The 23,383-nt window shown below is 40.7% G+C and overlaps 1 protein-coding gene across 4 annotated transcripts in view; it reads right to left on the reverse strand.

Annotated features, from left to right (window-relative positions):
- SP110 (SP110 nuclear body protein) overlaps positions 1-23,383 on the reverse strand; it is a 53,321-nt gene that overhangs the window by 12,467 nt on the left and 17,471 nt on the right. For 2 of the 4 annotated variants that reach the window (XM_008999669.5, XM_035306014.3), the window contains 4 exons: positions 19,014-19,163; positions 17,057-17,137; positions 12,178-12,243; positions 5,207-5,356 (listed from right to left, as the gene is read on the reverse strand). In XM_008999669.5, coding sequence (XP_008997917.5) covers positions 5,207-5,356; positions 12,178-12,243; positions 17,057-17,137; positions 19,014-19,163 — 447 coding nt within the window. The remainder of the gene's footprint in view (positions 1-5,206; positions 5,357-12,177; positions 12,244-17,056; positions 17,138-19,013; positions 19,164-23,383) is intronic. The other 2 variants (XM_035306013.3, XM_078328789.1) reach the window with 1 other exon arrangement.

Here is a 23,383-nt window from a genome sequence, read left to right on the forward strand (position 1 = left end):
ACCCATCCACTTACTGACCTCATGTGACTTTCATGCAGTGAACAGGCTGTGCACAGATCATTTATTACAGTTGAGATAAGCACCATGAAGACCAAATGCAGGTCTCCACAAGGGCATGTAGGGAGACCTACCCCCACCTGTGGGACAGAGGATGCTTCCCTGTGAAAGTGACATTTAAGGTGAAGTCTGAGGGCAGAGATCTATTATCCAGAATAAACAAGGAACTTAAACAAATTTACAAAAAAAACCCCACCCCTTTAAAAAGTGGGCAAAGGACATGAACAGACACTTCTCAAAAGAAGACGTTTATGTGGCTGACAAACACATGAAAAAGCTCCACAGAGCATTAGAGAAATTCAAATCAAAACCACAATGAGATGCCAACTCTTGCCAGTCAGAACAGCCATTATTAAAAAGTTAAGGAACAACAAATGCTGACGAGGCTGTGCTTCTATACTGTTCGTGGGAATGTAAGTTAGCTCCACCATTGTGAAAGACCTTGTAGCAATTCCTCAAAGACCTAGAAACAGAAATACCATTTGGCCCAGCAAGCAATCCCATTATCGGGCATATACCCAAAGGAATAGAAATCATTCTATTATAAAGATACATGCATGTGTATGTTCACTGCAGCACTATTCACAATAGCAAAGACATGGACTCAACCTAAATATCCATTAATTATAGACTAGATAAAGAATATGTGGTACATGTACACCATGGAATACTATGCAGCCATAAAAAGGAACAAAGTCATGTCCTTTGCAGGGGCATAGATAGAGCTGGAAGCCATTATCCTCAGCAAACTAATGCAGGAACAGAAAACTACACACTGCATGTTCTCACTTATAGGTGGGAGTTAAACAATGAGAACACATGGACACAGGGAGGGGAACAGCACACACTGGGGGCTGTTGGAGGAGCAGGAGGGAGAGCACCAGGATAAATAGCTAATGCATGCTGGGCTTAATACCTACGGGACTGGCTGAGAGGTGCAGCAAATCACCATGGCACACATTTACCTGTGTAACAATCTGCACATCCTGCACATGTATCCTGGAACTTAAAATAATTTTTTTTAAAGGTCAGATATGAGGGTATATAGCAAAGAGAGGGAGAAGATAAGGGGATTAGCTTTGGGGTGGGGTGGGTGAGTGGGAAGGCCTATGTGAGGAGGTCCTGAGCAGGAATGACGGAGGAACATTCAGTGTCTGATGACCTATGCGTGGAGGAATCAGGCTGGTGTAACCTTAGGGACGTGGGTAGGGGGTGGTTGATGGGTGTTGGTGACATCCTGTGTCTTGAGCTGGGTGCTGGGTATGTGGGTGCTTTTTCTGGGTGTGTGTGAACCACCAAGCTGTACTCTTAGGATCCATGCATTTTCTGCAAGCACATACACCAGTGCTACTCAATGCTCCAACCTACGATGTGACAGGGGCTTGATCAGAATCAAGGCACTGCTGTCTCCACTGAGGAGTCTTGCTATGAAAACAGTGTGCTTAGCATCATAGTTGGTTTACACGTTCCTTATTCCTGTAGACCTGCGACCAACAGGCTTGTACAAGGTACCAGTCTGGGGACCCCACCTTGGATAGCACTTATTATACTTCAATAATGAATAAAACGGGCCGATGTGGCTGCAAAGGGAGAGAGGGTGACAAGAAATGCTGCTGAAGAAGTGAGGTATCAAAGCAGAAGAAAAATGAATGCAAGAAGAGGAGCAGGAGGGAGAGCACAGAGATGCAAAGAGGCCTGAGGGTGCAGAGAGGCTGAAGCAAGCCCAGATTCCCAACCAACGCAGGCAAAGGAAAGAGAACACTGTCAGGCTGTGCTTGGATAAGGGCTTCTTTTAATTTCTAGAATGGAGGATGCAGAAGTTTATTTTAGAACTTGACTTGTGGGTTTAGCGATCATCCTTAATCATTTTTGGGTCTTTGTATAGCTCTGTGTTAAAGAATCCTTCCAAGTATGGAAATAGCCACCAGGCACAAGGTGGTGGGCTAGGCTGGCAGCACTCCTGATGCGCCCAAATTCAGCTGGTACCCATGAGGGTGGAGAACAACCTCGGAGGAGAAGGACAAGGACAGTGGAAGAAAGGAGGGTGGAGAAGGGGAAGGTGGGTGGAGCCTTCAGCAGCGGCCAAGGCTCTGGGGAGCCCAAGGGGGAGGCGTTGCGGCTTGCTTGCTTACTTCTTTGGTGAATGTTTTTCTGAAATCTCCTTTCTGAACTTGAACAGATATCTTTTCCCCTTTTCTTTTCTAAAAACAGAAGAATCACTTATAGCTATAAACATAGATTAATAAGCCCCATATGTTAACAATTTTAAAGTACTTTTTTCTGTTTTTTTCTACCAGTTTGGAGAGACAAGTTACATATGAGTTGTTTTGAAATGACTTCCTTGTGGCATTGACTGAGGAAATACAGCAAGCTCATGTTAATAGGCAGAAAAGCTAAAAATATTACAGAAGCCAAGTTTCCACTAATCAATATATGTTCATACATTTACTGCAAGTACTAGAATGAAGGGATATATAGGAGGCCCCCTCCAGTGGATGCCTGAAACCACGGGTTGTGCCCAGTCCTGCAGACACTATGTTTCTTTAGTCCAATAACCAAGACAGCTACTAAATGACTAATGGGTGGGCTGCGTATACAGTAGGAAACACTGGACAAAGGGATGATTCACATCCCCGAGTGGGATACAGCAAGATGGTGCTAAACTTTGTATGCTACCCAGAGCAATGCACAATTTTTAGTTTATAAATTGTTTATTTCTGGAACTTTCCATTTAATATTTTCAAACTGCAGTTGACTTCAGGTAACTGAAATTATGGAACACAAAACCACTCATAAGTGTAGGCTACTGTATGGCCTTATAAATATCACATAGGGGCCAGGCATGGTGGCTCACGCCTGTAATCCCAGCACTTTGGAAGGCCGAGATGGGCAAATCATCTGAGGTCAGGAGTTCGAGACCAGCCTGGCCAAAATGGTGAAACCCCATCTCTACTAAGAATAAAAAATTAGCCAGGTGTGGTGGCACACCAGTAGCCCAGCTACTCAGGAGGCCGAGGCAGGAGAATTGCTTGAACCCAGGAGGCAGAGGTTGCAGTTAGCCGAAATGGTACCACTGCACTCTAGCCTGGGTGACAGAGCGAGACTCTTAATCAATCATTCAATCAATAAATAAATATCACATAGGCAGGGCTTTTTAAGGAGGAAGTAACAGGCATAGAGCAGTGGTTAACACTGGGTGATTCTGCTCTCAGGGGATATCTCGCAATGTTTGGAAATCTTTTTGTTTGTCAGGACTGGGAAGCAGATGCCACTGGCATCTAATGGGCAGAGGCCAGGGATGAGGCCAAACATCCCATGACACACAGGACAGCCTCCGAAGCAAACAATGATTCGGTCCAAAATGTCAACAATGCCAAAATTGAGATACTCTGGCATACACCATGCTGCTACAGGTAAACTGATTTGTCTATCTAAATAAGAAAATGGTTCCACAACCAAAAGCCTCTTAAGTTCAAAGACAGAACCAAAATAAGAAACACTGCAATCATTATAGCAAAGGGTTAATTACCCTAACTGATTAAACAAAAAATGACTAGTCCTATACAAAAAGGGGAAATTCAAACAGGTGGCCCTTGAAAGAAAAAAATTCCAATATCAATAAAAAAAAAAAAAACAGAGAAATTGGTAAAGATAGGCTAGGTAATGCTGTGGTAATTCATGATCTTCCCAAATCTCAGTGGTTTATTACAGGTGTCAGCAGACTATGGTTGGCTGGTGCAATGGCTCATGCTTATAATCCCAGCACTTTGGGAGGTTGAGGTGAGTGGATCACGAAGTCAGGAGTTCAAGACCAGCTTGGGCAAGATGGTGAAACCCCATCTCTACTAGAAATATAAAACATTAGTTGGGTGTGGTGGTAGGTGTCTGTAATCCCAGCTACTAGGGAGGCTGAGGCAGGGAACTACTTGAACCTGGGAGGTGGAGGTTGCAGTGAGTCGAGATTGCGCCACTGCACTCCAGCCTGGGAGACAGAGCGAGACTCCGTCTCAAAAACAAACAAACCAAATCAAACCAAACTATGGTCTAAGGCCTAAATTGGTCTACTGCCTGCTTATATAAATAAAGTTTTATTGGAATACAGCCATGTCTATTTGTTTACGTATTTGCCCCTGGCTGCTGTCATGGTACAAAGGCAGAATTGAGTAGCTGCATCTTCTGGTCCTTTTTGGAAAAAGTTTGCCAAGCTCTGATTTACAACAACAAAAATTTACTTCTCTCTCATGCTGTTGTTTCATCATAAATTAGATGAGGCTCAGCCCTACATCACTGACCCTCATGGCTCCTGGAGAGAGAGCAGCCTCTGTCTAGATCATCCCTGGTCTTGGGCAGAGAAAAAGAAGACAAATAAACTCTGAAAGCCTTGGCGTGAAAGTGGTTCTCTAACTTCAGTCCGCATTTCTTTGGCTAAGTTATCACACTGGCATTCCTGAGTCCACAGGGCAGGGCTGTGAACTTCTGAGGAGGTGGGGTCCTGAACACTGTAGAACCGTAATACAACCTACCACAGCTTTTGATCACCTGCCTAGTGCAAAGAAATTCAAAGGGAAACAGCAGTGAAATATCACTCTTCACCTTTGTCAGTCATCATAGAAATATCTTGTTATTTCTAGTGTTGGTGAAGGTGGAGGGAAAGGGTGTACTATATCATGTTAATGGGAGTATAAACAGATAATTTAGGCAATTTGACAACAAACATGTGCTAATTTAAATATGCCAATGACCAAGCAACTTCAGTTCTAGAAATGAACCATTAAAAAAGAATCCTGCAAATGTGTCCACTTTGAGGATTGGTGCCACTTCCAAGACTGGGTTGGCCAGAATCAGAAAGGAGTCTCCCAAACTCAAGAGAGTTGTGATGACTCTAATAATAGAAATAAAAACAGCACACACTGTGAGGAGTGGTCATGTAAATCCACATGGCAGAGTCAAGGCAGAATGCACTCCACGAACATTTCTTCCAACAGCCACTGTCACGGCAACAGATCCGTGCTCTGTCTTCACGTCCCTCTTGTCTGTACGTCTCGCTCCTTCTGCTATTGACTTTACATCTCTATCTGGCCCTGTACATGCTCCAAGAGATCCTCCCACATTGAGTTATTCAAATAGCAGATTCCATCATTAGCCTTACCTTCCAATCTGGACTTCTGGGTACATTCAATTCTTGCCTTTTGGACCCTCGTCATGACTTTTGAGCTCCAGGTTGAGTCATCTTTCCTTTGAGTCACCTTATCTACCACTTGGAGCTTCTCTTGGATGTCATGCCCAGGCGAAGTTGCCCCTGCACCAAATAGTGACTTGTGAATAGTTGAGTGAGCTCCCTTTTCATGTTCCCAGACTATACCATTTCAGGAGTTATCTTGCCATTTCTCTACAATTTTCGCTTTTCTTGTATGTATCTTCTCCCCCAGACTCACAATACTTCCTATTTCTCTTTTTCAAGTCCTCATTTTGTCTATTAATTAAAGGTGTATCAATTAGAATGCAAGCTCCACTGGTGTAGGGATTTGTGTCTGTCTTGCTCACTGCTGACAGGACCTAGGACAGATACCTGGCCCACTCTTACACTGTCTATCCTTGCTGAATGAATGTATAGTGGGCACTACATTTTTGAAAATATTAAATGTATTTTTCTTTTTAAATTTTTTTATTTCAACAGCTTTTGGGATACAATTAGTTTTTGGTTACATGGATGAATTCTACAGTGGCAAAGTCTGAGGCTTCAGTGCGGTCTTCATCTGAGTAGTGTACATTGTACCCAATATATCATTTTTAAAATCCTTCCTCTTCCCTTCCTCCTGAGTCTCCATAATCCATTACATCACTTCGAGTATTATATATCTTAGTACTGTATGGCTTCTAGTACTAATATCTTAGCTCCGACTTATAAGTGAGAACATACAGTATTTGGTTTTCCATTCCATTACATCACTTAGAATAATGGCCTCCAGCTCCATCTAAGTTGCTGCAAAAGACATTATTTCACTCTTTTTTATGGCTGAGTAGTATGCCATGGTGTATACATACTACATTTTCTTTACACATTCATTGGCCAGTGGGCACTAAGGTTAGTTCCGTATCTCTACAATTGTAAATTATGTAGCAATAAACATATGTGTACAGGTATCTCTGTTATATAATTATTTCTTTTCCTTTGGGTTGATACCTCGTACTGGATTGAATGGCAGATCTACTTTTAGTTCTTTAAGAAATCTCCATACTGTTTTCCATAGAGGTTGTACTAATTTGCACTCCCACCACCCATGTAGAAACATTCTTTTTTCACCACATCCATGTCAACGTCTATTTTTTTTTTGACTTTTAAATAATGGCCATTTTTATAGGAGTAAGGTGGTATCTCATTGTGGTTTTACTTTGCATTTCCCTGATAATTAGTGACGTTGAGCATTTTTTCAGATGTCTGTTGGCCACTTGTATACCTGCTTTTGAAATATGTCTATTTATGTCATTCGTCCACTTTTTGATGTTTGTTTTTCTGTAATGTTTGAGTTTCTTGTATATTCTGGATTTTAGTTCTTTGTTGGATACATAATTTGTAAATATTTTCTCCCATTCTGTGGGTTGTCTGTTTACTTTGATGATTATTTTCTTTGCTACAAAGAAGCTTTTCAGTTTAATTAAGTTCTATTTATTTATTTTTGTTTTTCTTGCATTTGATTTTGGGGTCTCAGTCACAAAATCTTTGCCTAGGCCAATGTCCAGAATAATTTTTCCTAGGTTTTCTTGTAGAATTTTTCTGGTTTCAGGTCTTAAGTTTAAATTTTTGATCCATCTTGAGACGATTTTTATATAAGGTGAGAAAAAGGGATCCAGTTTTATTCTTCTACATGTAGCTAGCCAGTTTTCCCAGCACCGTTTATTGAATAGGGTGGCATTTCCCCAATGTATGTTTTTGCACGCTTTGTTGAAGATCAGTTGGTTGTAAGTATGTGGCTTTATTACTGAGTTCTGTTCCATCGGTCTATGTATCTACTTTCATAACAGTATCATGCCATTTTGGTAACTGTAGCCTTGTAGTATCATTTTAAGTCTGGTAATGCCTCCAGATTTGCTCTTTTTGCTTAGGATTGCTTTGGCTATGCAGGCTCTTTTTTAGTTCCATACAAATTTTAAGACTGTTTTTTTTCTAATTCTGTGAAAAATGATGTTGGTATTTTGATAAGAATTGCATTCAGTCTGTAGATTGCCTTGGGTGGTGTGATCATTTTCATGTTGATTCTTCCAATCCATAAGCATGGGATGTGTTTCCACGTTTGTGTCATCTATAATTTATTTCAGCAGTGTTTTGTAGCTCTCCCTGTAGAGATCTTTCATCTCCTTGGATAAGTATATTCCTAGGTATTTTATTTTATTTTGTTAAAGTTGTTGTAAAAGGGATTGAATTCTTGAGTTGATTCTCAGCTTGGTCACTGTTGGTGTATAGCGCTGCTAATTTGCGTACATTTGATTTTGCAACCTGAGACTGTACTGAATTCATTTATCAAATCTAGTAGTCTTCTGAAGGAGTATTTAGGGTTTTCTAGATATATGATCATATTGTCAGTGAACAGTGATACTTTGACTTCTTTTCCAATTTAGGTGTCATTTATTTCTTTCTCTTGTCTGATTGTTCTGGCTAGGATATCTAGTACTATGCTGAATAGAAGTGGTGAAAGTGGGCATCCTTGTCTTGTTTCAGTTCTCAGGGGGAATGTGTTAGACTTTACCCATTTATTATAATGTTGGCTGTGGGTTTGTCATATATGGCTTTTTATAACTTTGAGGTAAGCCCCTTCTATGCCTAGTTTGTTGAGGATCTTTATTTAAAGGGATGCTGGATTTTATCAAATGCTTTTTCTGCATCTATTGAAACGATCTATGGTTTTTAACTCTGTTTTTGTGATGTACCATATATATTGACTTGCATGTGTTAAATCATTCCTAAATCCCTGGAATTAAATCCACTTGATCATGGTGTATTATATTTTTGATGGGCTGCTGGGTTAAGTTAGCCAGCGTTTTGTTGAGGATTTTTGCATCTATGTTCATCTGGTCTGTTGTTTCTTTGTCATGTACTTTCCTGGTTTTGACAGCAGGGTGATAGTGGAGTCACAGAATGACTTTGAGAAGATTCCCTCTTAATCTTTTGGAATACTTTCAGTAGTATTGGCACCAATTCTTCTTTGAATGTCTGGTAGAATTCAGCTGTGAATGCATCTAGCTCTGGGCTTTTTTTGTTGGCATTTAAAAAATTGCTGATTCAATTTCACTGCTTGTTACTGGTCTGTTTATGGTTCCTATTTATTCCTCATTCAATCCAGGAGGGATGTATGTTTCCAGGAAATAAGTAAGACAAGAGAAGACTTGAAGGAGATAGAGACACAAAAAACACTCCAAAAATCAATGAATCTAGGAATTAAAAAAAAAAATTAACAACATAGACCTCTAGCCAGATTAATAAAGAAGAAGAGAGAGAAGAATGAAATAGACACAATAAAAATAATAAAGGGGATATCATCAATGATCCCACAGAAATACGAACTACCATCAGAGAACCTATAAACACCTCTACACAAATAAACTAGAAAATCTAGAAGAAATGGATAAATTCCTGAACACATACATCCTATCAAGACTAAACCAGGAAGAAGTTGAATTCCTGAATAGAGATAACACGCTCTGAAATTGAGGCAGTAATTAACAGTCTACCAACCAAAAAAAGCCCAGGACCATATGGATTCACAGCTGAATTTTATCAGAAATTCAAAGAGGAGCTGGTACCATTCCTTCTGAAGCTATTCCAAATAATTGAAAAAGAGGGACTCCTCCTTAACTCATTTTATGAAGCCAGCATCATCCTGATGCCAAAACTGGGAAGAGACACACAAAAAAAGAAAATTTTAGGCCAATATCCCCAATGAACATCGATACGAAAATCCTCAATAAAATACTGGCAAACCAAATCCAGCAGAACATCAAAAAACTTATCCACCATGATCACATCAGTTTCATCTTTGGGATGCAAGGCTCATTCAACACATGCAAATTAATAAGAGTAATCCATCACATAGACAGAGCCAAAGACAAAAACTACATGATTATCTTGATAGATGCGGAAAAAGCTTTTGATAAAATTCAACATCCCTTCATGTTAAAAACTCAGTAAACTAGGTACTGATAGAACATATCTCAAAATAATAACAGCTATTTATGACAAACTCACAGCCAATATCATACTGAATGGGCAAAAGCTGGAAGCATCCCTTTTGAAAACTGGTACAAGACAAGGATGCCCTCTCTCATGACTCCTCTTCAACATAGTATTAGAAGTTCTGGCTAGGGCAATCAGGCAAGAGAAAGAAATAAAGAGTATTTGAATAGGAAGTGAGGAAGTCATGTTGTCTCTGTTTGTAGATGAAATAATTATATATTTAGAAAACCTCATAATCTCAGTCCAAAAACTTCTTGAACTGATAATCAACTTTAGCAAAGTCTCAGGATACAAAATCAATGTGCAAAAATCACAGTCATTCTTTTACACCAACAATAGGTAAGCCGAGAGCCAAATCATGGTGAACTCCATTCACAAGTACTACAAAGAGAATAAAATACCTAGGAATACAGCTAACAGAGGATGTGAATGACCTCTTCAAGGAGAACTACAAATCACTGCTCAAGGATATAACAGAGGACACAAACAAATGGAAAAACATTCCACCTTCATGGATAGGAAGAATCAATATAATGAAAATGGCTATACTGCCCAAAGTAATTCATAGATTCAATGCTATTCCCATCAAACTATAATTTCAATTTCTAAAATTTTATTGGGACTTGTTTTGTGGCCTATCATATGGTCTGTCTTGGAGAATGTTCCATGTGCTGATGAGAAGAATGTAATCTTATGTAAATATCTATTAGATCCATTTGTTCTAGAGCGAAGTTTACATCTATTGTTTCTTTGTTGACTTTCTGTCTCAATGATCTGTCTAGTGCTGACAGTGGAATACTGAAGGTCCCCACGATTATTGTGCTGTTTTCTATCTCTTTTCTTTAGGTTTAGTAGTAAATATCTTAAGAATCTGGGAGCTCCAGTGTTAGCTACATATAAATTTAGGCTTGTAGTATCTTCCTGTTGGATTGATCCTTTTATCATTATATAATGATCTTCTTTGTCTTTGTTTTTGTTTTAACTGTTGTTGCTTTAAAGTCTATTTTATCTGATATGAGAAAAGCTACTCATGTTTGCTTTTGGTTTCCATTTGCATGGAATATCTTTTTCCACCCTTATACCTTGAGTTTATATAAGTCCTTATGTGTTAAGTGAGTCTCTTGAAGACAGCAGATACTTGGTTTGTAACTGTATCCCATTCTGCCAATCTATCTTTAAAGTGGATCATTAGGCCCATTTATGTTGAACATTAATATCAAGATGTGAGATATTGTTCCAGTCATCATGTTAATTGTTACCTACTTTGTTTTCTTCCTTGTGTTATTGTTTTATAGACCTTGTGAGATTTATGCTTTCAAGAGTTTCTATTCTGGTGCATATCAACCTTTTATTTCAAGATTTAGAACTTCTTTTGGCATTTCCTATAAAGCTGGTCTGGTAGTGACAAATTCCCTCAGCATTTGTTTGTCTGAAAATGGCTTTATTTCTCCTTCTTTCATGAAACTTAGTTTTGCCAGATACAAAATTCTTGGCTGAGAGTTATTCTGTTTAAGGAAGCTAATGATAAGACTCCAATCCCTTCTAGCTTGTAAGGTTTCTGCTGAGGAAGTATGTATTTTTCATCCTTGCAAATAGTGAAGATTTCCCTATTACATCAATAGGTTTCAGGGAAAGGGCAGATGCTGGCTAGAACTGAAAAGCCACTGCTCAGTTGAGGCCATTTTGGCAAGCTGAGACAAAATCTTGAAGCATCATATTTGTTGAGAGTAAAGAGAAATTCGTAAATTCCAAAAATTATCTGTACATATCAAAAGGAAAGCTTGAAGGTCTGAATGTCAAGTTCTTCTATAAGTCATAAGTAGTGAACACTCAGCAAATGACAAAGAGTATGTTTTCTCCAGCCTAGGGAGGCAGTGGGGTGGGGAACCAGGAAGAAGAGACCAGGAAGGAGAAGAGCAAGCATGCAGATATGACTTCCATTCCAGGCCAAACCCCTAGAATGAGGGATGCTGGAACAAGCAGAAAAATTGGAGGGATTTCCAAAGCAGTGAGCCTCATGTCCTAATTCATGTTTGGGAGCTGGGATGAGATCCCTTCCCAGGTTGGCTTCTGTAAGGGCACAAAATCCAAGAGGATCTCCACTGACTGGCGAATCTTAGGCCCTTGGTAAATCATTTTGAGTAAAAGAATAAATAAAAAGGGGCCAGGTGCAGTGGCTCACACCTGTATCCCAGCACTTTGGGAGGCTGAGGCAAGAGGATTACTTGAGGTCACGATTTCAAGACCAGCCTGGGCAACATAGCAAGACCTGGTCTCTACAAAAAATTTAAAAAATAAATGAAAAAAAAGGGAAAAGGGAAAAAGCAAGAAACATAAAGGGAAGAGAGAGAATACAGAGGAGAAAAAGAAAAGTGGGATGAAGCAGAGGGACCAGAAAAATGCAGCTTTTTTGTTTCCTATTATGCAAGTAACACAGTTTGTGCACTGGAGCAGACACATGCATGCAGGCACATAAGCAAGCATGGGTTGACTGAGGTAGTTCTGAACACTCTATGACTCCAAATCTAATCCCAGTTGGGAACTGAAAGTTTGATCCTGCTTGGGGATTTAGGTTTCTTGAGTCTATTCTGGGCTCTGACCCTAGACAGGAAACAATCCTAATCTCAAAATTGATGCCTCGTGTCCACCTCAACCTCATTCCTTCCCTATGACAATAGGGAAGAAGGCTAGGTATGAACCCAATTGGTGTTAGGTTCTCTCTTCCTTTGTGGAGGAGTCTATTAATGGGGTGGCCCAGAGGGCGAGGTTGGGCTGGCTATGCTCCAGGCATAAGTGAGTGGCCATGTGGTTGGAGAGGAGGTCATGGCTGCTGGTCAAGTGAGGGCCCTGATAAACACCAAGGGAGAAGCCACTTTATTTTTCTTGCTTACCTCTTGGGAGTTTTTTATTCTGCTTTCTTTTTGAACTTGACAGGCCATATTCTTTTCTCCTCTTTTCTAAAACAGAAAAAAGAAACATATCTTTTATGAATACAAATATTGATCTACAAGCTTGCAATGTCAATACTTTTTTAAGTAAATTTTTTCCTGTTTTTCCCTCACTTTGAGAAGGCAAGAAAACTATGTGACCTATGTGAAAAAAGTACCGCATTTTACCTGGAAGTTGAATTTTAGGATTGAATAAAGATGAAACAGGAATATATTAGAGAACTAACATTTAAAATATGTCTGCCTGTAATCCCAGCTACTCAGGAGGCTGAGGCAGGAGAATTGCCTGAACCCAGGAGGTGGAGGTTGCGATGAGCCGAGATCACGCCATTGCACTCCAGCCTGGGTAACAAGCGAAATTCCGTCTCAAAATAAAATAAAATAAAATAAAATTAAATTAAATTAAATATGTCATTTAAATTTATTATTTTTTAGGGGGGGCAGAGTCTTGCTCTGTTGCACAGGCTGGAGTTCAGTGGCATGATCTCAGTTCACTGCAATCTCCACCTCCTGGGTTCAAGTGATTCTTGTACCTCAGCCCCCTGAGTAGCTGGGATAACAGGTATACACCACCATGCCTGGGTAATTTTTGTATTTTTAGTAGAGATGGGGTTTCACTATGTTGGCCAGACTGGTCTCGAACTCCTGACCTCAAGTGATCCTCCTTTCATGGCCTCCCAAAGTGCTGGGATTACAGGCATGAGCCACCGTGCCCGGCCCCCATTTAAAAATTAATAAGCAGTTTTTCAAGACTAGAGAAAGACTGTTATAAGCCATGGATATGAAAAGGTTTCCTAGCCAAAAGTCAAGGCCAGAAATTATGCAGTTAAGAGATGAACAGATTTGAATGTTTAAAAAATTAAAAATGTACAGAAGGAGGAGGGTTGAAAAAAAATGTTTACACTTCAAAAAATACCCCAACAATATTAAAGCAAAAACAAAATGTAAACATACAAACATATAGAAGGTTAACATCTGTATTAGATAAAGGAAAAGATGAAGGTACTCTTGGAAAATAAACGAACAACATAAGTTAAAAATGCCCAAGGAGGAAATGAATTTGACAAATTTATTTAGAAATCATCTGTATATTACTAATAATCAAAGAAACTTACTGCTGGGATGTTAAGGATACCTAAACATTAAACAGTCTTATCACATCCAGTGTTGAGGATGTAGGAAATGAATACTCATATATTGTTAAAGGGAACATAAATCGTTGGGTTTTCTGGCCAGCAAATCGGTAACATGTATAATTAAGACTTAGATTCTAACCTAATAAGCTTGTGTTTAGGAATCAATTTTAAGGAAATTATTGGATAAGTGTGCAGAGATACAAACACAAACCTAATTTCTATTTTCATATAAAAATAAGAAATACGGCTAGGGGAGGGATAACATTAGGAGAAATACCTAATGTAGATGACAGGTTGATGGGCGCAGCAAACCACCACGGCATGTGTACACCTACGTAACAAACCTGCACTTTCTGCGCATATATCCCAGAACTTAAAGTAGAATTTAAAAAAACTGTCCATTAGTAGGTGATTATTTAAACAAATTGTGGTGAATCATACAGTAATGTGTCACGTAGTTTAAAAAGTAGATAACACTGATACAGAGATATGCATATTAAATACACAATGAAAAAAGTGATTTATAGACGAGACCATACAGTATCAGCTTATATGTAAAAACAAAAAGGTATGCATACTTATAAGGTATAAAAATAAGGTGGGGGAAACAGATTAAATAGATGTTTACCTTTGTGATTTATAATTTTTTTTTTCTCTGTTTTGAGATAGGGTCTCACTTTGTTGTCAGGCTGGTTTCAAATTCCTTGGCTCAAGCAATTCTCCCACATTGGCCTCCAAAAGTGTTGCGATTAGGGGTGTGAGCCACCTTGCCTGGCCTGATTTACAATTTTCTACACTGAAGATTTTATTAGGGATGTTGTGTCATACAGGACAGGGTAGGATGTGCTACAGTAACAACTGAAACCAAATTTTGCTGGCTTAACATAGAATAGTGTATTTCTCTATTACACGAAATTCTCTGTAGGACAACAGGACCCTCTGTAGGACTGAAAGTCCTCTGTTGTCCTCCTTAGGGCCCTCCAAGGGGGCGTTGTCCCCTATGTGGTAGGTCATGCTGCTTTGGCCTTTTGGTGTCTCCCTCTTCCACACATTTCCACAGGCAGGAAAAGAATACAGAGAGCTTCAAAGGGCTCTCATGTGCTGTGACCCAGAAGTGACACCGTCTCTCTGGCTTATTTGCTAGAGCTCGTATAATGGAGCTGCCTCCTGCAAGGGGGATGATAATGGAGCTTTGCCCGTGTCTGGGAAGGGGAGAAGAAGCAGAAATAGAGGAAAGCAGTCATAATGCCCCCATAAACATGTGCAGCGTGAGCACTGCTAGTTTTTCCCCTTTCTCTGGCCTCCCTATTTCCTTAGTAATAAAACCCCAATTCTGAGCCCCTTATTCTTATGGATTAAAGATTACAGTTCCCAGCCACCTTCGAAGTCAGGTGTGGCCATGCAACCAGTCCTGGCGATAAAATGATAGCATTTTTTTATTTTTTCTAAGATGGAGTCTCCCTCTGTGGCCTAGGCTGGAGTGCAGTGGTGTGATCTTGGCCCACTGCGACCTCTGCCTCCCAGGTTCAAGCAATTCTCTTGCCTCAGCCTCCTGAGTAGCTGAAACTACAGGTGCAGCCTCAGTCTCCTGAGTAGCTGAAACTACAGGTGCACACCATCAGGCCCAGCTAATTGTTTTGCATTTTTAGTAGAGATGGGTTTCACCATGTTGGCCAGGCTGGTCTTGAACTCCCAACCTGAAGTGATCTACCAGCCTCAGTCTACCAATATAAAATCATTAATGATAGAAAATTACTCTCTGCAACCTGCATTTAGGGTCCTTCAATGGAGGAGGTGTGCCCTTCTCTGGCTTTGTCATTTTCCCATTAGCTGGAACATAGACTGGCTGGCTGGACCTCAATGAAGGGGATGCCGCACGCTGAGGATGGTGGAGCAACGAGCAAGAGGTAGCCCAGAACCCTCCAGTGTATGGCACCAGCTCTTGGCCGCCCACCTCTGCACACAAAATAATAGCTACTATTCTTATTATTTTTTTAGTGGGGTGGGGTTTGCTGTCACATACAGCAACATAATCCTGTGTGTGTGTGTATGTGTGTGTGTGTGTGTGTGTGTGTGTGTGTGTGTGTGTGTGTTCTTTTGAGACAGAGTCTCACTCTGTTATCCAGGTTGCAGTGTAGTGGTATGATCTTGGCTAATTGCAAACTCTGTCTCCTGGGTTCAAGCAATTCTCTTTCCTCAGCCTCCCATGTAGCTGGGATAACAGGCGTCACCATCAAGCCCAGCTAGTTTTTGTATTTTTAGTAGAGACAGGGTTTCATCATGCTGGCCACACTGGTCTCAAGCTCCTGGTCTCAAGTGATCCACCCACCTTGGTCTCCCAAAGTGCTGGGATCATAGGTGTAAGCCACCATGCTGGGACAGCAACATAATCCTAATGGTTACAGCACACTACTTTTAGAAAATTCCAGAAACTTTTCTGGGTTGAAAAATAGTTAAGTCATTATTTTAAAAAACGTAAGGCTTTTTCTGGTTTGCGTGTCTTTTGTAGCCTAGAATGGCATAACAACAGTCAAAGTAACATCAACCCACGCCACAGAGACCAAATAGTTTCTTCTTTATACTTATTTTCTGCTCTGGGAGATTTTCCCAAAGAGAGTTTATTTCTATTATCCACAGGATCTTGGAAGTAATGAGAAAGTAATTTTTGAATAAGCAGTTTTATATTTGGGAAATAGTGAATTGACAAAGGTTTGACAGTATTCTTTCTGCCCCTTCCTTTCTCTGGAGAATGATGGCTCCTGAAAAGAGTTCCTGGGACCAGGGTGTTAATCCTGTGGCAGCCTTTACCCAAGGGATCTTGAAAAAAACTCATTAATCCTTTCCATGTCTCAATATCCTCATCTGTTAAATTGGAATAAGTCATTCAACCTTCTCCAAGGGCAGTTGTGAGAATAAAGTCAAACTATCCATGAGAGAAGTTGAAATACTACTCTACAAGCCGGTACAATAAAGGAGAAACTGTTAAAAGTGATAATGTAGATTTTAAAGAATAAAATGTAATCAATTTTTCCTGACGATAAGTAGATATTTGTTGTTTGAAAATCACATTTATCATGTGTGCGTTCTCTGATTTTTTTGGACAATGACCATATATCATCATCCCTGCTAAGGATAGTGGTATCAACTTACGCCAGAAATGTGAATAATGGTACTGATGGTGAGGGAAGAATTAACATGCACAGTTTTACCAGCATGTGCCCACAACACCACCAGTCGTACATGCTCAGTCATAGTGTTACATGTGTGTTTGTATTGAGTTTTCCTCTTCTCAGTTTTTGCAGAAAGGCCACATGAGAAATATGGAGATTGAAATTCTAGGAAAAAGCTTGATCTGTAGGTTGGACTTTGGACAATCTGTACTTTCAGTACAGCGCCACGAATATACTTAGGATACTCATTCTCAGTAGCGGTGATACTGCCACCAACAGTGCAAAAACTCATTCTTGAGTGCCGAGAAAAATCTCATAAAGTGCAGATATACACACATACACACGTATATATTACACAAAATGGACGTATATTTGTGGTATTAAAATACCACGGGAAGGGTCTTGATTAAGAAAAAATATCTAGAAGGACTCTCTAGCACAGTGATAATTAAAAAAAAAAGTTAAGAAATATTAACTGGTGACTGCACTCTGAAATTAGCGATCTCCAAGTTTTACCTTGCTTGACCCTTGATGGTGTGCTAGGCGTCTCTTGGTATCTCTTTCCTTCATTCAATTTTGAAGTGCCATCACTGATCTCTAGAAAAAGAAAATCTTAGTAAATACTCCTTGGGAAGCTTCATGGGGAATCTCCCAGAGACCCAGGAAGGCCCTTGCACACTCTAAAGCTGGGGCCTGGAGGGTCCAGGTCTGCCCTCCTAAGAATGCATCTACCAAGAGGTTTGGTGCTGCTCCTGACACTGTGCCTGTCTGCCACGTGGGAGGAGCAGACCACAGTTGGTTAGCAGTGGTTTCTCTACCAGTGGAGACATCCATAGTGGGGTGCAGCCATCTGAACTTGGCCAGAGTCTCTCAAAGTAAGGTCTGTGAGCCCCTAGGGGGTCCCTCACACCTTTTCAGAAAATTTGCAAGGTCAAAATTATCTTAATAATAAGATGTTATTTGCCTTTTTCATGATTTCAACCTTTGTACAGGTTGAGCAAGAGCAATGGCAGGTAAAACTGCTGGTACCTTAGGACGCATCAAAGCAGTGTCCCCAAACCTCAGCAGGAATCACTGCATTCTTCATTGTCACTTGCTCACTGTACCAAAAATAAAAACAAAAGCAAGATTCACTTGAGAATCTTCTTGGTGAGCCAGTGAAAATTACTGATTTTATGACATTTCTACCTTTGAGTACATATCTTTCATCTTAATATTCAATGTGAAAAACTGAAGGATACATATAAAGCATTTCTGTTGCATCCTGAAGTACCACAGTGGCAAGAAAACACTTGTGTGACTGAGTTAGGAGCTCACGGTGTGATTCCAAATGCATATTTTCTAAACAGCTGTACTATTATAAAATCTTGCATTTGTAGAAGATCTACTTAGAATGCAAGACGGATTCATGTATTTTATTGTAACAGAGTCTGAAGTTAATTGACATGGTTTCAAATTTTGCATTACAACTAGTGTTTAAGAAACTATCACTTGTTGAGTGCTGGTGTGGTATTAGAGATGAATCTCCACAGATAGCTCATAAGACTGTTAAATTCCTTCACCCTTTCCAACTACGTACCTGTGTGGGGCTGAATTTTCTTTCTGTTCTTCAGTCAAAGCAACGTATCACAACTGAATGCAGAAACAGTTATAGGAATTCAGTTGTCTCTTTATAAAGCTCACTCAAAATCAGAGATTTGCACAAACATAAAATGATGTCACTCTTTTCACTAATTTTTTTGTTTTGGAAAATATATTTATTTTCATAAACTAATGTTATTTATGTTAATAAACTGGTTTATTACTACTTTAAATGAATTAATATTTTTAAATTCTTATTTTTAATTTCTAATAAGGTACACGTAGATTGACATAAACAACATAAAAAAAGCTCTCCCAGCACTTTGGGAGGCCGAGGCGGGTGGATCACGAGGTCAGGAGATCGAGACCATCCTGGTCAACATGGTGAAACCCCGTCTCTACTAAAAATACAAAAAATTAGCTGGGCACGGTGGTGCGTGCCTGTAGTCCCAGCTACTCAGGAGGCTGAGGCAGGAGAATTACCTGAACCCAGGAGGCGGAGGTTGCGGTGAGCCGAGATCGCGCCATTGCACTCCAGCCTGGGTAACAAGAGCGAAACTCCAACTCAAAAAAAAAAAAAAAAAACAACCAAAAATGCTCTTTAGGGTCCTCAATAATTTTTAAGAGCATAAAGGAGTCCTGAGACTGAAGAATTTGAGAGCTGCTGCCCCAGGCCATAGCTGTCCCCGTGAACATGTCTGTTTCTTCCACAAAAACTTTTCAGATGCAATAGATGCTTGCTCTCTTTGTCCCTTTTGTCATATTCCATCCTCATTCTCTGTACTTTTTCCTTTTACTATTGACTTTACATATCTACTTAACCCTGTACTGCTCCAGGAGAGACCCTCCCACATTGAGCCATTCAAATGGCAGATTCCATCATCAGCCTTACCTTCTGATCTAGACTTTGGGGCATGCTGAGTTCTCGCCTTCTGGGCCCTTGTCATTACTGTGGACTTCCAAGTTGAGTCATCTTTCTTTTGAGGAACCCGATCCACCACTTTGAGCTTCTTTTTGATTCCATGTCTAGGTGAGGCTGTCCCTGGACCAAATGATGACTTGTGAATAGTTTAAATTGGGGTCTTCAGTAACCTCCTACCATCCCAATCAGTGACTTCCCTTCTCCTCCCTCTAACTCCCACCCTTTCAGATCTCTGTACCCCGGTACCTCACTTTTCTCCTGCCATTTCTCTATAATTATATCCTTCTTCTTATGTGTACCTTTCTTTGTCTCCCCAGATTACCATCTGCTCTCACTCCTGGTATGACCTGTTGTAGTCAACTAGATAAATCTGGGGAAATTCTAGATCAGTGGGTCTAGTTTCCTGATTTTGGTTTGTGTCACCCTGTACCACAAGGTGGCCACACAGTCTCATCTAAGTGGAAAGGAGGGGTCCTATAAGGCACCTCTCCAGGTTCCTCCAGGGCCCGTGTGTGGTACAGGAGTACCACAAACACCCAAAAGTTTCCAGATACCTTTAGTGAGCAAAGTGCAAGGTATTAAAAAATCTGAGAGGCAAGGACCCTGCCAAGAAGGTGGGTACTGTGAGGGAGAGATGGAAGGTGAGGCTGAGAGCCAGAGGAGGCACAATGCCAGAGGTACAGAGGTGAGTTTACTTTGCTGGGAAAGAGATCACAATTTTCACTGGCTGTGAACTTTAGACGCTGATCCCACAGGATGACCACTGTCCTGTTGAACAAGAATGTTTCTCCGCGGGTTAGAAAGGACACAGAGTGTGCAGCCACGCCTCCCGCAAGCAAGTGCCGGGATAGCCGAAGGCCACTTCCGCAGGAAAAGGTATGGGTGAACCCTTAAGAGGCAGTGGAAGCGGAAGCCCTGTGAGACCCAGGCTGGCAGGAAGTTCAAACACGGAAGTTACTGAAAATTTATCCGGAAGAGGTGGGGAAGCCTGATAGTGCCTAAAACTTGCCTTGTTTTTTTTCTCCTTCAATTTTGAAACATGTTTTTAGGTGTTTCGGTATTTTTAAAAAATAAAGATGATTAATTAAATGTAAAATAATGTGACTCTTAAAAATATCTCTGTTGGGCTGCAAGCAGGGAGGAATGGGGAGTTGTTGTTTAATGAGTACAGAGTTTCAGTTTTACAAGATAAAAAGAGTCCTGGAGATGGATGGGCGATGATTGCACAGCATTGTGAATGTATCTTAATACCATTGAACCATGCACCTAAAAATGGTTGTGATGATACACTTTATGTCATGTGTATTTTATCCCAATAAAAAAATTGGAAAATTGGAAAAAAGAAAATTTAAAGCATATCATCTGTCACATTTAAAATAAAACGGTTCCTTTAAAAACTCTCAAAAAATTCATTTAAACACAATATGAAGAAAGACAAACATGGAAGGGACTGGCATCCACTCCTTCTGGTAGCTTGGCAGAGAGGTGTCAGAAGGTCAGAGCTACCTCAACAGAACTGACCGTCTGACACGAGCCCCAGACTCCAGAGGTTTCCCCTTTCTAACAACATCACTTCTCTGACCAGGGAGTGTTCATAATTGTATAGTTGCATGGACATTCCCAGTCCCCCTAACCCTGTAATGTGTAGGGCATTATGGGAATGGGCATCTCAGTACTGGGCTGCTGGCCATGGGATGTGCACACTATCTGTGTCTTCCCTAAATGTGGGATAATAAGAATTTGCAGAATTGTATTGGAAATTTCCCTCCAATAACCTTCAGTTTGTATCTGCACCATATGCTGCCCATCATGTCTGTGACCCCTTTTCATAGCACAATAATAGATACATAAACTATACTTTGTCAGATCATTATTCAAATTTTGGGTTGCAGAAAGTATGGTTTCTTTCCTTTTCTTCATTTGAAAAATAATTAGTAGCTCTTTGTACATGGACATTACCATCCAGCCTAGAAGAGACACATTATATAAGTAATCACAACAGAGTATTTGGAATCTTCCAAAAGAGCCAGTGCTGTGTGCTGTAGAAACTGTGGGACCAGCTTGGCTAATTTAGGGGTCAGTATGCATTCCTGAAGTAGACATAAGCCAATACCACTGATGAAAAGGAAATAACTAAACATTTATGGGGAGCAGTGTAGGTTCAGATATAGCATTCAAAGAGAACAGCACATGCCAAGGATCAAAGGGGAGAGAAATGATAGGGGAGGAAATGAAAGTTCAGAGTGGTTGACTGAAGTTTTGAGAGGAAAGAGATATATTAATAGTTGGAGGGTAAGGCAAGCGTTGGACTGGAGAGAGCTTTAACCATCACATTAAGGACAGTGAACATTATCCTAAGGGCAACAGGACAAAATTTAAGCATGGAAATAAACGAATCAGATTTTAGTGTAGAAAAGAAGAGGTCGCCGGGCGCGGTGGCTCACGCCTGTAATCCCAGCACTTTGGGAGGCCGAGGCGGGTGGATCACGAGGTCAAGAGATAGAGACCATCCTGGTCAACATGGCGAAACCCCATCTCTACTAAAAATGCAAAAAATTAGCTCGGCATGATGGCGCGTGCCTGTAATCCCAGCTACTCAGGAGGCTGAGGCAGGAGAATTGCCTGAACCCAGGAGGCGGAGGTTGCGGTGAGCCGAGATCGCGCCATTGCACTCCAGCCTGGGTAACAAGAGCGAAACTCTGTCTCAAAAAAAAAAAAAAAAAAAAGAAAAGAAAAGAAAAGAAAAGAAGAGGTCAAACCAACAGAATTTGTCAATATACTAACAAGAGTTCAGTTAGTCACGGATGACTTAGGCTTTTGCTTGGCACCTGGGTAAATTCGGTTCCTCATTTCAAGTTAAATAACCTCCAAAATCCCCCGAAGGCCTGTGGAACCCTACATAATCTGATCCTTGTGTACTCTTTCACATTCGCCCACCTTCTCTCTTCATCATCGCCAACAACACTGGTCTTTCCTCTGCCTCGGGTCCTTTGCATTTTTGAGTCCCTCTGCCTGGACCATCCAATCCAAAGTGACCCCCACCCCAAACTGCAAGTCACTGTTGTAACCCTATCCATTATTTTCTCTCACCCTGTCATCACTACTTGAAATTGTCTCGTTGATGCACTTTCTAGGTTATATTCTTTCTCTCCCTCAGCCAGGTTGTAAGCTCCATCATCTTTCCTCTTTCTTTTTTTTTTTGCTCACTTTCTTGCTTTCTCTCTTTAAAAACACCTGTCTTCAGTTTTCAGAATGGGTATGTACAGTTAGTGCTCACTGCATGTTTGCTGAATAAATGTCTGAATGGTACTTAGAAGACTAGGTTTCTGGTGAAGAAGATGAATTTAATTTCAGGCGTATTGAGACTGCAGTGTCAACGGGAGACTTGCAAACAAAGATACCCAGTGTGCCGCTGGCTATGGGTGTCTTGAAGGCAAAGCCGAGTTGAAGACGTAGATTTGGGAGCCACCAGTGCAGAGGTGGTAACTGAAGCTGTGAGAGTAGTTGACAAAGCTCAGGAGTGCGAGTTCAATAACCCGAGTAGTTTATAGTAAACCAAGGAGGGCCACAGACAACACACACAACAGGTGAGAGGGCGCTGACTTATAAGCCGAATGGGGGAGAAAGCAGCTTGTCTCTGCCTCCTGCCCAGGAAGGTCACTTACTTTTCATAGAATGGAATCATTTCTTTGAAGTACCTTAACAGGACACCAACCCTATGATTTTGGACACTGGGATCATGCTAAGGGTAAACTCAGAGAAAAGAAGCTTTAAGTCACTGGCTTAGGCTGCCATCTATTGCTGCATTTCCCTTACAGCTAGAGTTGTCTACCTATGTTATTACCTCCCATTCATTATTCTACCCATACAACTGGCTCCTGCCTCCATCGCCAAAACTTTTCTTAAGTTTCCGAGTGATTCCTTGTGACCAAACCCAAGGCTGTTTTCTCTGAATTTATCTTCATCTCTCCGTATAGTCAACCATTTCCTCTTGGCTTGCTGACGTGTTCTTTCTTGGTGCTCCTCTGTCCTCACTGGTCTTGTCCCCTCAGTCTGCCTCGATCAATTCCTCTTTCATTGGGATTTCTGAGAGCAGGGCTGGGTCCTTGGTTCTCTTTTCTTCTCCCATAGATCAGAATTCCTTTATTTTACTAATAGCTCTCTCTCTCTCTCTCTCTCTCTCTCTCTCTCACACACACACACACACACACACACACACACACACACAGAGAGAGAGAGAGAGAGAGAGAGAGAGAGAGAGAGAGAGAGAGAGAGAGGAGAGAGAGAGAGAGAGAGAGGTATCTATGTATGTATATCTGGACCAGACTTTTTCAATGAGT

This window comes from Callithrix jacchus, chromosome 6 (genome assembly GCF_049354715.1).
Source record: "Callithrix jacchus isolate 240 chromosome 6, calJac240_pri, whole genome shotgun sequence".
Classification (NCBI taxonomy): domain Eukaryota; kingdom Metazoa; phylum Chordata; class Mammalia; order Primates; family Cebidae; genus Callithrix; species Callithrix jacchus.